The sequence below is a fragment of the Triturus cristatus genome, chromosome 3_1, assembly GCF_964204655.1.
Source record: "Triturus cristatus chromosome 3_1, aTriCri1.1, whole genome shotgun sequence".
NCBI lineage: Eukaryota > Metazoa > Chordata > Amphibia > Caudata > Salamandridae > Triturus > Triturus cristatus.
The window spans coordinates 722,765,776-722,779,583 of NC_140583.1; the positions used below are offsets into that span (position 1 = coordinate 722,765,776).

General features: G+C 44.8%; 1 protein-coding gene across 3 annotated transcripts in view; it reads right to left on the reverse strand.

The window, feature by feature from the left end:
* LOC146860859 (interferon regulatory factor 3-like) overlaps window positions 1–13,808 on the reverse strand; it is a 147,383-nt gene that overhangs the window by 92,147 nt on the left and 41,428 nt on the right. The window contains exons 1-7 of one of the 3 annotated variants that reach the window (XM_085644835.1): window positions 5,164–5,231; window positions 5,025–5,080; window positions 4,884–4,952; window positions 4,744–4,799; window positions 4,604–4,659; window positions 4,464–4,519; window positions 3,422–3,774 (exon numbers count right to left, since the gene is read on the reverse strand). The exons of the other annotated variants lie outside the window; for them this stretch is intronic. Coding sequence (XP_085500961.1) covers window positions 3,422–3,742 — 321 coding nt within the window. The 5' untranslated portion in view covers window positions 3,743–3,774; window positions 4,464–4,519; window positions 4,604–4,659; ... (2 more) ...; window positions 5,025–5,080; window positions 5,164–5,231. Of the gene's footprint in view, window positions 1–3,421; window positions 3,775–4,463; window positions 4,520–4,603; window positions 4,660–4,743; window positions 4,800–4,883; window positions 4,953–5,024; window positions 5,081–5,163; window positions 5,232–13,808 lie in introns of those variants that run through there. 3 annotated transcript variants of the gene reach the window in all.

The window sequence follows — 13,808 nt, forward strand, 5'->3', positions numbered from 1 at the left end:
ACAGGAGAGATTAGTAAACAAAAGATACAATTCCTTGACCTAGAGATATTTGTTGCAGAAGGAAAATTAGAAACTAAAGTCCATAGGAAAAGCATGGCCGGTAATTCAATCTTACATGCCTCTGGTTTTCACCCAAGACATGTAACAGCCAGTATTCCTTATGGCAAACTAACGCGTGCCAAAAGAAACTGCAGTTTACCTCAACACATCGAATCTAGTCAACAAGAGATGATAGAAAGAAAGTGAATACAGACAATACAGCAAGATTAATCACCACGTATAGCAATCAACACAAACACCTTAAAAAGGCAGTTAGAAGGAATTAGCACATAGTTTGTGCAGAGCCTATCATAGGCACTAAGGTATTAGCTAAACCCTGCTTAACATACCGCAGAGAAAGGATCCATGAGGGTCAGCCTTGTAAGATCAAGCCCAGAAATAGGAAGATCAGTGAGTTGGCTAAGGGGTACAAATGGATTCCACAGATGTCCTAGATACAAAGCTTGCAAAATAGGTATCAATACAGAGGAATATCATTCTCCACTTTTACAGGTACCTGTCTCAATCAAAGGCAACTACAATAGCAAAAGTGACTTTGATAAATATGTTTTAACATGTAGCTGTAATTTGAGATATGCAAGCATTACAGTGTTAGAGGCACATAAAATCATTTTGCAACACATGCCTGGCATAAAAAATAAGGACTTGCCTTACCCAGTGGCTAGGCCCTGTGCTGAAATCCACTAAAGTGATGTAACTCAAATGTCTTACTATGTGATTGACACAATACCCAACTCGGTTAGAGGAGGAGGCAGGGCGAAAGCCCTACGACGACTAAAATGTATGTATATCCTCAACCTCGATTTGAAAATCCCCTAATGGATTAAATATGGAAGAGGAGTTACATACCTTTCTATAAGAAAGTTCTGCATAAAATAGGTTGAAAAATACAATAGACATTTCTGTCTTCATCACAAGGCCTACATCCACATGAATCTTTATTATGCCTGCTCGGAATACATGTGATGTAACATTAACGAGAGAAGATGTATTTAAGAAACCATGGATGACATATTCCATCCCATTAAAGATTTTTATCTGTAATGGAGGAATGATTATATGGTATACGCACACACTAGAATAGTATTCTGCATAACATAAACAAAAAAATTGCTGCTCTTTTATTCATTTGTTTGTATTGAAAAGTGCGAATTAACTATCTGCAACAGTGGCTTGGTAACAATGTTTTCAACATACATACAGATAGGAAACGAAAACAATGGCAGAATTACAAATAATGAATTGCAACAAAAAAGATGTACAAAAAAGAAGGGAGAAAAAAGTATTTTCTTTATGTCTGTGCTTACCCTATTGCTTATAGTATCCACTAATGGCTCCGCCACGTTAGTGTGATCAAGGCTGCAGCTATGGCCGAAACGCGTTCACGGTGACCAAGCAGTAGCAAAACATTTTTTTCAGCATCCAATGAGGTCTGTGTCCTTTTGTGAGCATGCAAGAAGTCGACTTTGTGGACGGTCTCTCTCTCTCTCTCTCTCTCTCTCACTCTCTCTCTCTCTCTCCCTTTCTCTCTCCCTCTCTCCCTCTCTCTCCCTCTCTCCCTCTCTCTCCCTCTCTCCCTCTCCCTCCCTCTCAAATAGATTCCAATGATTTATTCTGCAATGCAGCAAAGTCAGCAACATACAGAGAATTCTTATTTTCAGAGGCCTGATGCGTTTCGGACTTTCCCAGTCTTGCTCACAGGTCAAATGCATGACAGTTCAGCAGATTGATTGTAGGCACATGTTCACCAATTTCTGCCCTGAAGTGGGCCTCTAAAAATGAGTATCACAGCAAGTGCATGTCGATATAAGTAGTCCTGCATATTTCATTTTGTCTGTGTGTCTGCTGAAGCCAAACATGAAAATAAAGCACAATTCATCACCCTCCAGTGGGCCAATGCAAAGTAACACTTCCGGGTTTGCTGCCAATCTCCTGAACCTGTTCCAAATGTGACAAAATATAAAGTCACACGGACCTGTTCCTTCATGCAGTGGTGCTGCCTTCGAGGCTGGAGCAGCTGTTTAAATGCACAATAAAAGTTGCCCTCAAAGGAAGATGCACTTTCAAACAGATTCCAATGATTCATTCTGGAATGCAGAAACGCGAGCAACATACAGAGAATTCTTATTTTCAGAGGCCTAATGTGTTTCGGACTTCCTAAGTCCTTGTTTACAAACCAAATGCTTGAGGGTTCAGCATATTGATTGCAGTCACCTCTTCACCAAGTTCTACACTGAAGTGGGCCTCTTAAAGTGAGTATCACAGCAAGTGCATGTTGGTATAAGCAGTCCTGCACATTTCGGGGCAGATTTACAAGCCCCTTGCGCCACTTTTGCGTCACTTTTAACATCGGAAAAGTGACGCAAAAGTGGCGCAAGGGGCTTGTAAATCTGCCCTTTCGTTTTTATCCCAAGTGGGTTTGCTGAAGCCAAACATGAAATTAAACAAGCATTTACAATGCAATGGTCTCGGCATTGTTAAAGTTAGAGCTATTGGCATTGCTCATTACATTTTTGTTTATGTTTTTGTTTTTAAAACATTTAAAGAAATGGCATTGTTATTTACAATGTCAATAGCTTTATCTCTCTCAAATGCAAGACATATTGCATTTGCACCCACACACAGATCCACACACAGAAAGCGAGCCACACACACAAAGCCACCCACACACACAGAGCCACCCACACAGAGCTATTCACATAGAGCAACCCACACACAGACAGAGCCACCCAAGCATAGAGCCACCTACAAAAAAAGCCACCCACACAGAGCCTCCCACACAGAGCCACCCACACACACACAGCCACACACACATCTAAAACAAAAAAAAACAACAACAAAAAAAACAGCCCCCCAAAAAAACACCCCTAGTTGCAGGATTGCATATACACTTCGCAGATCCTCAAACGATAACATACCACCTCTGGGTGACTGTTGTAGCACTATTAGATCTAAATCTTGCCAACTTCTTCAATAACTCTTGTACAAATGAGAGGAAATGTGGATTGTAGCTAAGAGAGATACATTGATTAAAACTAGAAATATTGCACATAGGCTTAGAAGCCCGTCTGATCTTATGATATACCCCCTGTGCAACTGGAAACCTAAGAAGTTAGAGAAGAGCTCAGTGTATTCTAATAACGTGCAACTAATGACAATTCCAACAAGTTACGCTTTCTCAAACTTTTACGTCGGGATTATCTTGTTAACACATTCCTGTGTGGGTGTGAAGCAAGAAGCATTCACACTCACAGGGCATGTTTCATACGTTTAAATTGTTCTGCTGTGTCCCCCTCTTTAGTTACTCACCAAACTTCCGTGCAAAACCCTCCCCCACTCTCTAGATCGATCAGATTCTTACCTGCTCAAAGACCGGCACCTCTGCCCCAGGGAGGATGAGCTTCTTGCGGGCTGATCGCTTGGCCTCCACGGGCTGGGGGTCGTTGTCGGACTCTGGACGAGCTCGCTTCTTCCTGGTGGCCGAGGAGCGGGGGGTGCATAGGGCGGGTGGGTCAGTGCCAGGCGGCGTGCGGGGCAGGGAGAGCTCGACGGTCCACGAAGGGCTGATCGCGGCGGGCTGCTCGGCCAGCAGCTTGCGGCTCTTGCTTCCTCGAGGCCCGGAGCAGGACGGGGTGCCGGCCTTGCTCTGGGCGAAATAATCGGTCATCCAAAGCTGGGCCATTGCGGGTCACAATGGAAGAGGTACACGGTGTTCTGAAATAGAACCCAGGGAAAAAGGTGACCAATCCACCCGGTCACAGAACGTCTCTTATAGCAACGCCGGGTAAGATCACAATAGAGAATGGAAGAAACCAGAGACGCGATGTTCTGCAGACCGGCTGTTTCTCTAAGTAAAGTTTCGCGGGAATTGGAGGTCACGTGACCAGGAAGCCTTCCAATAGGTTGGGGTAGAGGACGGGGCTATTTCTTGGCTACAGCCTCTTTGCCTGTAATTGTTCAATGTTCCCATCATGCTCTTCTCGTTTTTGGTGAGCTAGGCTGAAGACGACGGTTTCAGTGTTAGACGTTTTCCCTTGTCGCCGGCTTTCCCTTGTAGCACACCACCCCTTCCCCTAACACCCACTCTTAACCCTTTCTAACTTTTTTCCACAGGCTAGAGGGAACCGACAAATTAGCAAAAACATATGTACATTTTAAGTTGTTTGTGTCTTTTGGGGGGATAATAAAAGTGCTGTGCAAGAATGCATTTTCAGCTACCAATAGCTCAAACTAAAAATTGTGCTATGATACCATCTCCTCAGATTTCAGGGATAAGCACAGTTGCAAACAAAATCTAAACTTTTTTTAACACTGTTTTTAAAAAAAAAAAACAGAAAAAAGCGTTAGATAAGAAACATAGACAAGATGGCTTACCTAAGACCCGCAAACAGCATCATACATACCGGGCAAAGCACTCCATGCACGACGCTGCACGGGGACGACACGAGCCGGGGTAAACCTGTAAAACAAACAGAAAAATGCATTACATAAGAAACGTAGACAAGATGGCTTACCTAAGACCCGCAAACAGCATCATACATACCGGGGAAAGCACTCCATGCACGACGCTACACGGGTACGACGCGAGCCGGGGAAGACCTGTAAAAAAAACAGAAAAAAGTGTTAGGTGAGAAACATAGACAAGATGGCTTACCTAAGACCCGCAAACAGCATCATACATACCGGGCAAAGCACTCCATGCACGACGCTGCACGGGGACGACACAAGCCGGGGTAAACCTGTAAAACAAACAGAAAAATGCATTAGATAAGAAACATAGACAAGATGGCTTACCTAAGACCTGCAAACAGCATCATACATACTGGGCAAAGCACTGCATGCATGACGCTGCACGGAGACGGCACGGGCCGGGGAAGACCTGTAAAAAAAACCTGAAAAAAGCGTTAGATAAGAAACATAGACAAGATGGCTTACCTAAGACCCGCAAACAGCATCATACATACCGGGCAAAGCACTCCATGCACGACGATGCACGGGGATGACACGAGCCGGGGAAGACCTGTAAAAAAAAAGACAAAAGCGTTACAAGAGAAACATAGATAAGATGGCTTACCTAAGACCCGCATACAGCATCATACATACCGGGTAAAGCACTCCATGCACGACGCTGCACGGAGACGCCACGGGCCGGGGAAGACCTGTAAAAAAGACTGAAAAAATCGTTAGATGAGAAACATAGACAAGATGGCTTACCTAAGACCCGCAACCAGCAGCATACATTCCGGCCAAAACACTTCTTGCGCGACGCTACACCGAGACGACACGGGCCGAAGTAGACCTTCTGATGAGAAAAGAAAACAAGATGGCAAAAATAGCAAACAAGCAAACAACAAATGCACATAAACAAAGATCGCTTACCTTAGAGCTTCGGAAATCGCTCTGCACATCCCAGCAACAGACACGAATAAACACGAGAACGTCCCTGAAAAAAAAAAATAATAGAAACACACCCACCAATGTAAAAGGGACGGGCTTCAAGATGAGAAAGAAGCGAAAAAACACGCCCCCGAATCCGAAAAAGACTGGGCTTGTAATGACAGACAAAGCTCTTCTCCAATGGCTGACCAGCATTTAAGACGCCAGCCAATGGAGAAGAGGGGCAGGTTCAAGCCCCACTTCTGAAAAACGTTAAATCTCGCGAGCGAGACTGCGCAAGCGCAGCCTTCGCTAGCCGAGACGTAAAAACAGTTCATCGCCCTCCAATGGGCAAATTCAGAGTAACATTACCGGGTTTGCTGGAAATCTCCTTAACCGGTTCCAAGCCGTGGCTGACATATTGGGGCAGCATTTTTGTGGTTTGAAAGACTAAGTGAAGGAGCGTGCTTTAGGGTTAGCAATGCATAACGATAAAGAAGCACTTTTGAACACGTGATGGAATGGCAACCCATATAGGCATTTCCAGACTACCGATCTCATAAAACTTTGCACTGGCTTGACGCTCACCTAAGGACTATGATATCTTACAATGATATTTATTGGTGGCTAGTTGTGTACATTTTCTTATGCGCAGCCTTTGACGAAGAAAGTCTTTCCAAAACGCGTCAGGCGATGTCATGTTGTGCAACTTACCGAAGTGACTCCTATGGAAGAAATGTCTTTTTCAAAGAGTGCACTTCATTTGGGAGCAACGCCTTGATGTTTCATAAATAAGGCTGGCCTAGCCATGAACAGCATCGCCACAAGATCTCAGCGGGCCGCAGCTGACTTATTGGGGCAGCATTTTGTGGTTTGAAAGACTAAGTGAAGGAGCGTGCTTCTGGATGAGATGTGCATAACAATAAAGAAGCACTTTTGAACACGTAATGGAGTGGCAGCCCACATGGGCACATGGGACCGCCACCTACCCGGGGCACAAATACAATCATTAAGGGTGTCCGTTGTAGACCCCAGGCCCCAAAAACTGCCACCTCCAAGGTGGAGCCGTTCGGGCACCCTCCAGGAGACATAGATAACCCTGGGGACCGCCACCCCCAAGGGCCGGCTCCTGCAATGTCCTGTGTGCCCGCACGGGGACGTTGCAGTTTGCTATGGCTTGGCAGGAGCACAACTTTGGCCAAGCCATAACAAACACTGCTCCACTTTCAGAAAGCAACAGCATGTTAAATGTTGTCACTTGCTGAAAGTGGAGCAGAAATACTTTTGGACAGAGGGAGCTGCATGTAAGCAGCTCCCATGTTCAAAAGCAATGCTGGCTCCAGTAGGACGCAGGAAACCAGCAGGGACTGTGGGGGACTTGAGGCTGCTACTGCCGCCCCCAACAGATAAAAGTGGTTGCCCTGGGTGAGACCAGGGGATCCAGAGTAGAGGCCGGGCCCCAGGGATCAAATTTGGTCCAGGAGGGGGGCTGTGCGGTCCCATTCCTTTTATTATAATATATATATATATATTTTTTAAAGGGGCTGGCCGCGGTAGATGAGGCTCACCTCCCATTAGTATGCTTTACTTTTTTAAAATAAAAATTGCAAATGCCCGCCCTCGGGGATGGATTCCGTTGGTCCAAAACGGCCACTGACCATGTCATGAGTGATGTAATGTGTGAAGTCATAAGCAGTGCATTGCGGGGGGTGCAAGTAATAGTTAGATCAGCTAACTAGAAATGCTGAATTTCACTAATTTCGTACGCGTGAAATCTGACCCAAACTATAACGTGCCTGTAACCTTTGGGTTTTTCAGTAAAATATAATATACACACACACACACATTTATATTACCTGCTGTCGGTCGCCAGTAGACAGTTCTAGCTAGGACCATGTTTCTATAGAAAAAGCATTTTTTGCTTGCCTATATCGTGAGGGCCGTTTGACGAATCCTTACAAAAGTTTTCAAAAGAGTGTCATACTGAGTCTTGTTGTGCATGAAAATTTCGGGGTGATTTATCAAGTAGGGGCTGAGAAAAAGGCGGGGTCAAACAAAATATGATTTCCCATGGTAATTCCATTCCCATAGGAGCTTTCAACACGAATACAGCCCGAAACCTAGATGAAATTACACCAAATTTAGCAGGAAGGTAGATTTTTGATCGCAGATTACGCTTTCAGTTAACCAGTGTAAACCTGCTCAGAAAATGTTGAGAAATATAAGGAAAAGCAAATATGGATATCTGGGCGGAGCCTATGCACAGATCTCATGGTGAGATATGATTGGCTCCCAACACTTTAACCAGGAAGTGTAGGCAGCCATTTTGATACTTGGGACTCGTGTCCCACCTGAGTCCCACAAAAAACATTTTAAAAAAGGTAAGGGGGCAGGGTAGGAATAGCCTGACCCTCTAGGTGCGGTGATTGGGTCAATCTGTGACCACGACACGGCCAAAAAACACTTTTATTTTTATATTTTTGCCACAAAAATGCAACAGAGGTGTGAAATTGCAGCTAAAGGTTTTTTTATTTTTAAAAACAAGTGTGAGCTTGTTTTAAATACAACCCCCGGGATGGCCAGGTCATGGGTATTTTTTTTAAAGAGGGAGCCGCATGGGGCCTCCCCTTCTAAGGTTCATTGAGCCCCAGGGAACACCACCTGGGGCTTTATTGATATAAAGGAGGGGCCGCACGAGCCCCCCTTCATGGGCTCTATAAGACTCGGGGCTAAAGAAAGATTGATGGGAGGGGCCATGTGGGTCCTTCTGATCCCCAGGGATCACCTCCTCCCCATGGCTACATGACACCTAAAGGGGGGGTGCCACGGACAGGGCAGGCTCGTGCTATGTCCCAGGGTGCCCACCCCGTGGACATAGCTGTTTGCTCTGAGTTGGCGAGAGCTTTGACAGCACCTGCCACGTCAGAGCAAACACAAGCTCATCTGTTTCCCTACCTGCTGTCATGCGGGCAGTCAAGCAGACGAAAGGATTGCTCTGACAGACAGAGGGCTGCATATTTAGCAGGTCCCTGTCTATGAGAGCAATGTCATCTCCCGCAGGAGGCGGGGAGCCGGCTGGGACCGTAGAGGCCTTGAGGCTCCCCCTGCAGTTCCAGGAGGAAAAGACAAGAAAGAGGCTAAATAAAGATCAGAAAGAAGCAGTATATAGGTCACAAACGAACAGGAAGAGGCAGGATAAAGTACAGCAATGAGCAGAAAGAGGGAAGACAAAGGTCAGAAACTAGCACAAAGAGGCAGAGTAAAGGCCAGCAAAGAGCAGAAAGAGGAAAAATAAAGGTCAGAAACAAGCAGTAAGAGGCGGAATAAAAGTCAGAAATTACCAGAAAGAGGCAAAATGAAGGTGAGAAACAAGCAGAAAGAGGCAAAATGAAGGTGAGAAACAGGCAGAAGGAGGCAGAATAAAGGTCAGCAACGAGCAGAAAGCGGCATGATAACGGTGAGAAAAGAGCAGAAAGACGCTGAATAGAGGAAAGAAACGAGCAGAAAGAGGTAGAATAGAGGTCAGAAACAAGCAGAGAGAGGCAAAATACAGTTCAGAAAAGAGCAGAAAGAGGAAAAATCAAGGTCAGGAAAGAGCAGAAAGAGGCAAAATAAAAGTCAGAAGTGAGCAGGAAAAGCAGAGAACTAGGAGTGGGCGGTAAACTCCTTTCTGCCAGCAGAGTTTGCAGAGTTTTGCCACTCACGCTCCAGTGCGTAGTTCGGCAAAAACTCCACCAACTCCTGGCAGAGCGGGGTTTACCGGCATGTTCACCCCCAGACTTCAGCCCTCCAACAAGTAGTGCACCAGGAGGCCCCTTTGCAGAGTGGTTGAAAAGAGGGTCTGGCCTTCGACAAGATCTCAGTATTCCCATTGTGGGGGACTTACTTGTGGCAACAATAGGGGTTCTTTGCCCCCAACGACCTTCAGCAGCAAAGGGGGGTGTTTGCAGGGTGGTTGAGAAAGGGAGCAGGTCCTTTGACGAGGTCGCAGAAATCCTGCTGGGGGGGACTAATGGGTGACAACATTAGGGTATTCTTGGCCCCCAACAACCCTCAGCAGCCAAGGGGACTTCACCCCCAACCAGTAGTGCTCCAGGAAACCCCTTTGCAGGGTAGTTGAGAAAGGGGGCGGGTCCTCCGATGAGGTCTCAGCAATCCGGCTGGGTGGGGACTAATGGGTGGCAACAATAGGGGTTCTTGGCCCCCAATTGACCCTCAGCAGCCAAGGGGACTTCATCCCCAACCAGTAGTGCTCCAGGAGGCCTCTTTGCAGGGTGGTTGAGAAAGGAGGCAGGGCTTCCGACAACATCTCAGCAATCCTGCTGTAGAGGACTTATCTGTGGCAACAATAGGGGTTCATGGCCCACAACAATCGTCAGCAGCCAAGGGGACTTCACTTCCCACCCAGTAGTGCTCCAGGAGGCACGTTTGCAGCGTGGATGAGAAAGTGGGCCGGGCTGCTGATGAGGTCTTACCAGTCCCGCTGTGGGGGAATTACTTGTGGTAATAATAGGAGTTTTGGGCTCCCAACTACCCTCAGCAGGGGTGGTCAAGCAATACTCCGTCCTCTCATGGAACTCTGCGGAATTTGGTATGTTTTTTGGTAACTCTGCGGAATTCCATGGAGTGAAACCCATGAGCTCCACCCAGGCCTACAGAAAATGAGCAGAACCCACACAGGCACTCACGCACACACTCACAGAAAAACTCAGACACTCTCACATCCACTCACAGACCCATTCACTCATGCAGGCACTCACAGATGAACTCAGACATGTACACCCACTCACAGACACAGTCAGACACTCATGCATGCACTTACAGAAACACTCATACTCTCTCTCTCACCCACTCACATATCTACTCAGACTCACACTTCGACTCACAGACGCTCTCAGAGACTCACACACCCAGTCACAGACCCACTCAGGCACTCATGTACCCACTTACAGACCCACTCATACTCTTTCACACCCACTTACAAACATACTCAGACATGCATACACCCACTGAGACACTCATGAACTCAGTCACACACTCAGTATCAAAGGTTAGTTGCTACAGTTAGGAAATAAAATTTAAAAAACCTTACAAATTCACTTAAAAAACCAAAGGTTACAGGGATGTTATAGTTAGGATATAGAATTAAAAAAATGTAGACGTTCTCTGGAAAAAGCAAAGGTTGCAGGGACGTTATAGTTTGGAAATAGAACTAAAAAAAATATACATTCAATGAAAAAACAAAGGTTACAGGGACGTTATTGATAAGCTCAGATTTCACAGTGAAATTCAGCTGTTATAGTTATCTGAGCTAATTATGATTTATGCCCCCACATTGCACAGCTTATGACCTCCCATATTACATAACTCATGACATGGTCAGTTACATCACTGATGACATCACTTATAACATCACCCACACAACTACTCACACACCCACTCACACCCTATACAACCTCTAATACACTCACACCCCCACAAAACTATTCAAATACCCATTCACAGACCCGTACAAGTACTTACGCAAGCACTCATTTATCCATAGAGCCACTCACACCCACTCATTCACTCATACAGCCTGATCATACAACCAGTCACTCGCCCATACAGCCATTCACACAGCCACACACTCACCTATACAGTTACTGACACACCCAGTAATTCACCTATACAGCCATTCATACACTAATGCTGTCACCCATACAGCCTCTCAACAGAGCCACTCATTTCCCATACAACCGCTCACTCATAGACCCACACAACCACTTACGTACGTCACTTAAGTCACCCACACAGCTACTCAGATACTCACTTATACAGCAATACATCCACTCCCACACCCACTCACATACCTGTAAAGTCACTCAGAAATCCCATACACACACAGATACACACAGCCACACAGCGACTCACATAAACTATGTTAAAAAATGGAATTACTCATTAGCAGTACACAAAGTACACTAATTTAACTTTAGTGGGACCTAGTATATATGTCTGACACAACAAAACATTTACAAAACACTCACAATCACTAGATGATGTCATCAGTGATGTCATTTGAAATGCCGCCAGTGATGTCATCAGTGACATCACTGACCATGTCATGAGTGATGTAATATGTGAGGTCATAAGCAGTGCATTGCGGAGGCATAAGCCTTCCTGATCAAACTGTTAGCAGCCAATCCAATTTCAGTAGGATCAGTGAGTCCACTGCAAGAACTCACCTCTATTTTGTTTTCAACATAAATATCTCTGAAACTACTGAATGGATTTACACCAAATCACAAAAAGTACACTTTCTGGACCAACATCTAGCTTTCTGCCAAATTTGGTGTAATTCATTTTGGTGTAATGGATCAGGTACTGAATAACTTTGACTCTGAATCTGGGTAGGGGATTATGGCTAAAGAGAATGCTATGAACAAAATAGGTCTTTATGGTTATTGCCACAACTAGTCAAGTCCATGTGATTTATTCGCTTAATTGTCTTGGGCTGACGTGGTTCCCTTTTCTTTATACAAAACGAGTAGATGTTTAAACGGAAATACACCATGTTCATGTGACTTATTCACTCATTTATCTTGGACTATCTTTAAATATTTTTTGTAAATAGTTCAACAATTGTAAATGGATTAAAACTCATGGATATATATGAATAATGAATAGGAGTGCTTTACTTCCCTCCTTGATAGAAGGTAGAAATTACTGCATATTTGGTCTACCTCTAAGTTGTATACTGTATTACAGATTAAATGTTATGTAAATGAAAATAAGTTGGACTTAGGCTACCTGCTATGATAACTCATTGTGTCAGCATATGATAATTGTAGGTTTTACATGGGATGATGTTGTTCTTTTCTGTTATATTGCAGCCTTAAAAAAGCATCAGGATTTGTGACACATGTGCTGGCTGTATTTACATCTGATACCTATCTAGCATGTGTACCAAATGCACTGCGTTAATTAATCCAATACTAACTATGGTTGACATTGTTCACATATTCTCGTGAGTTTAAACATTTGATATCTAACTTACATGTGTATTAATATACATTGCTTCCATGTATTTAATATAATAATGTGCATGTGAATTTGGTTATAATGAATTAACTAAGACTGATTCAAAGGAAACTGTATTTTGAATAATAATTTTTCGGTGCCTTTTACACATTCTGATATATTTTATTATGTAGTCTTCCCTTGAAGGACAGGAACATTGTTTTATTAACACTGTGCTTTCTACCTCCCAGAATAAAATTAATTGTCTAAGAAAATGGTGCATTCTGCAGAAAAAAGTCTCCTTGAACATGCTTCATATAATAAAGGTGTACCTCATTTATTCTGAATAAATTATTGATGGAAAGTACCAGTTTCCATAAGAAAAAACTGCAGAACAGCATAGTACATTTAACTTTTTATGTAAACATGAGGAAACTGCTGGACCTGGCCCTCTCTGCAGGGTCATCCCAGACTTTTTACCTTCACCCCTTCTGTTTTGCTGATCCCGTTTTTGTTGCCTTTAAGGACTCTGTGCACTTTAACAGTGCTAACCAGTGCTGAAGTGCTCACGATTCCGTTGTGAAATTGGTGCAATTGGCCTACATCTAATTGGCACATGTCATTTACTGTTAAGTCCCTAGGAGATGGTTCTAAATGTACTGAGAGCCTTCATGACAGCATGGCTGGGACGCAGCTGTACCCTGCCCCACTTACCTTTAAAAGGGCTTTGCCTTCAGCACACACAATGGAACCTGACACTAGGCCTGTTGTGCCTTATGTCACCCCAAACAGTTTGAAGCCATAGCCAGGAAAAGGAAATAACCTTTAAGGACCGGACCCCCTCCCTTCCCCCATAAAGACTGTCACCGGGTATTAAAAATAGACCTTTGGGACCCTTCTTCAGTGCACTCCTGGACCAATGGAAGATTCAGAAGGACTACCCTACTGCCAGTAGGACTGCCTTGCTGCTTGAAGGATTGTCTTCTTGATTGAAGGACTGCCTTGCTGTCTGAAGAAGGGCTGGTCCAGTTTGCCTTCATCCCAGGTTACCCATGTCAGTTGGCTGACCTCCTGTGTAACCTACAGGGACACATCAAGTTTCCAGACGTCTCCTTGCAACTGCCCAGCACACCAGCTGCAACTGGACATGCCTGAGCCCTGCTGCTGGCCTCTGCTGAGAGTGTTCTCCAAGAGGTGCCTCCGTCAGGTCCTGGAAGAATAGTTGGTATTCCTGGAAGCTCCTCCAAGAAGAATCAGATGAAAATCCTGAGGTTAGGTTCCTTGCGGCCTCCTCCAACTGAGCTCTTCCAGCTGGACTTGAGGAGGTAACTCTTCAGTGGGTCTAACTTGATCCCTGTATCAGACCCGCA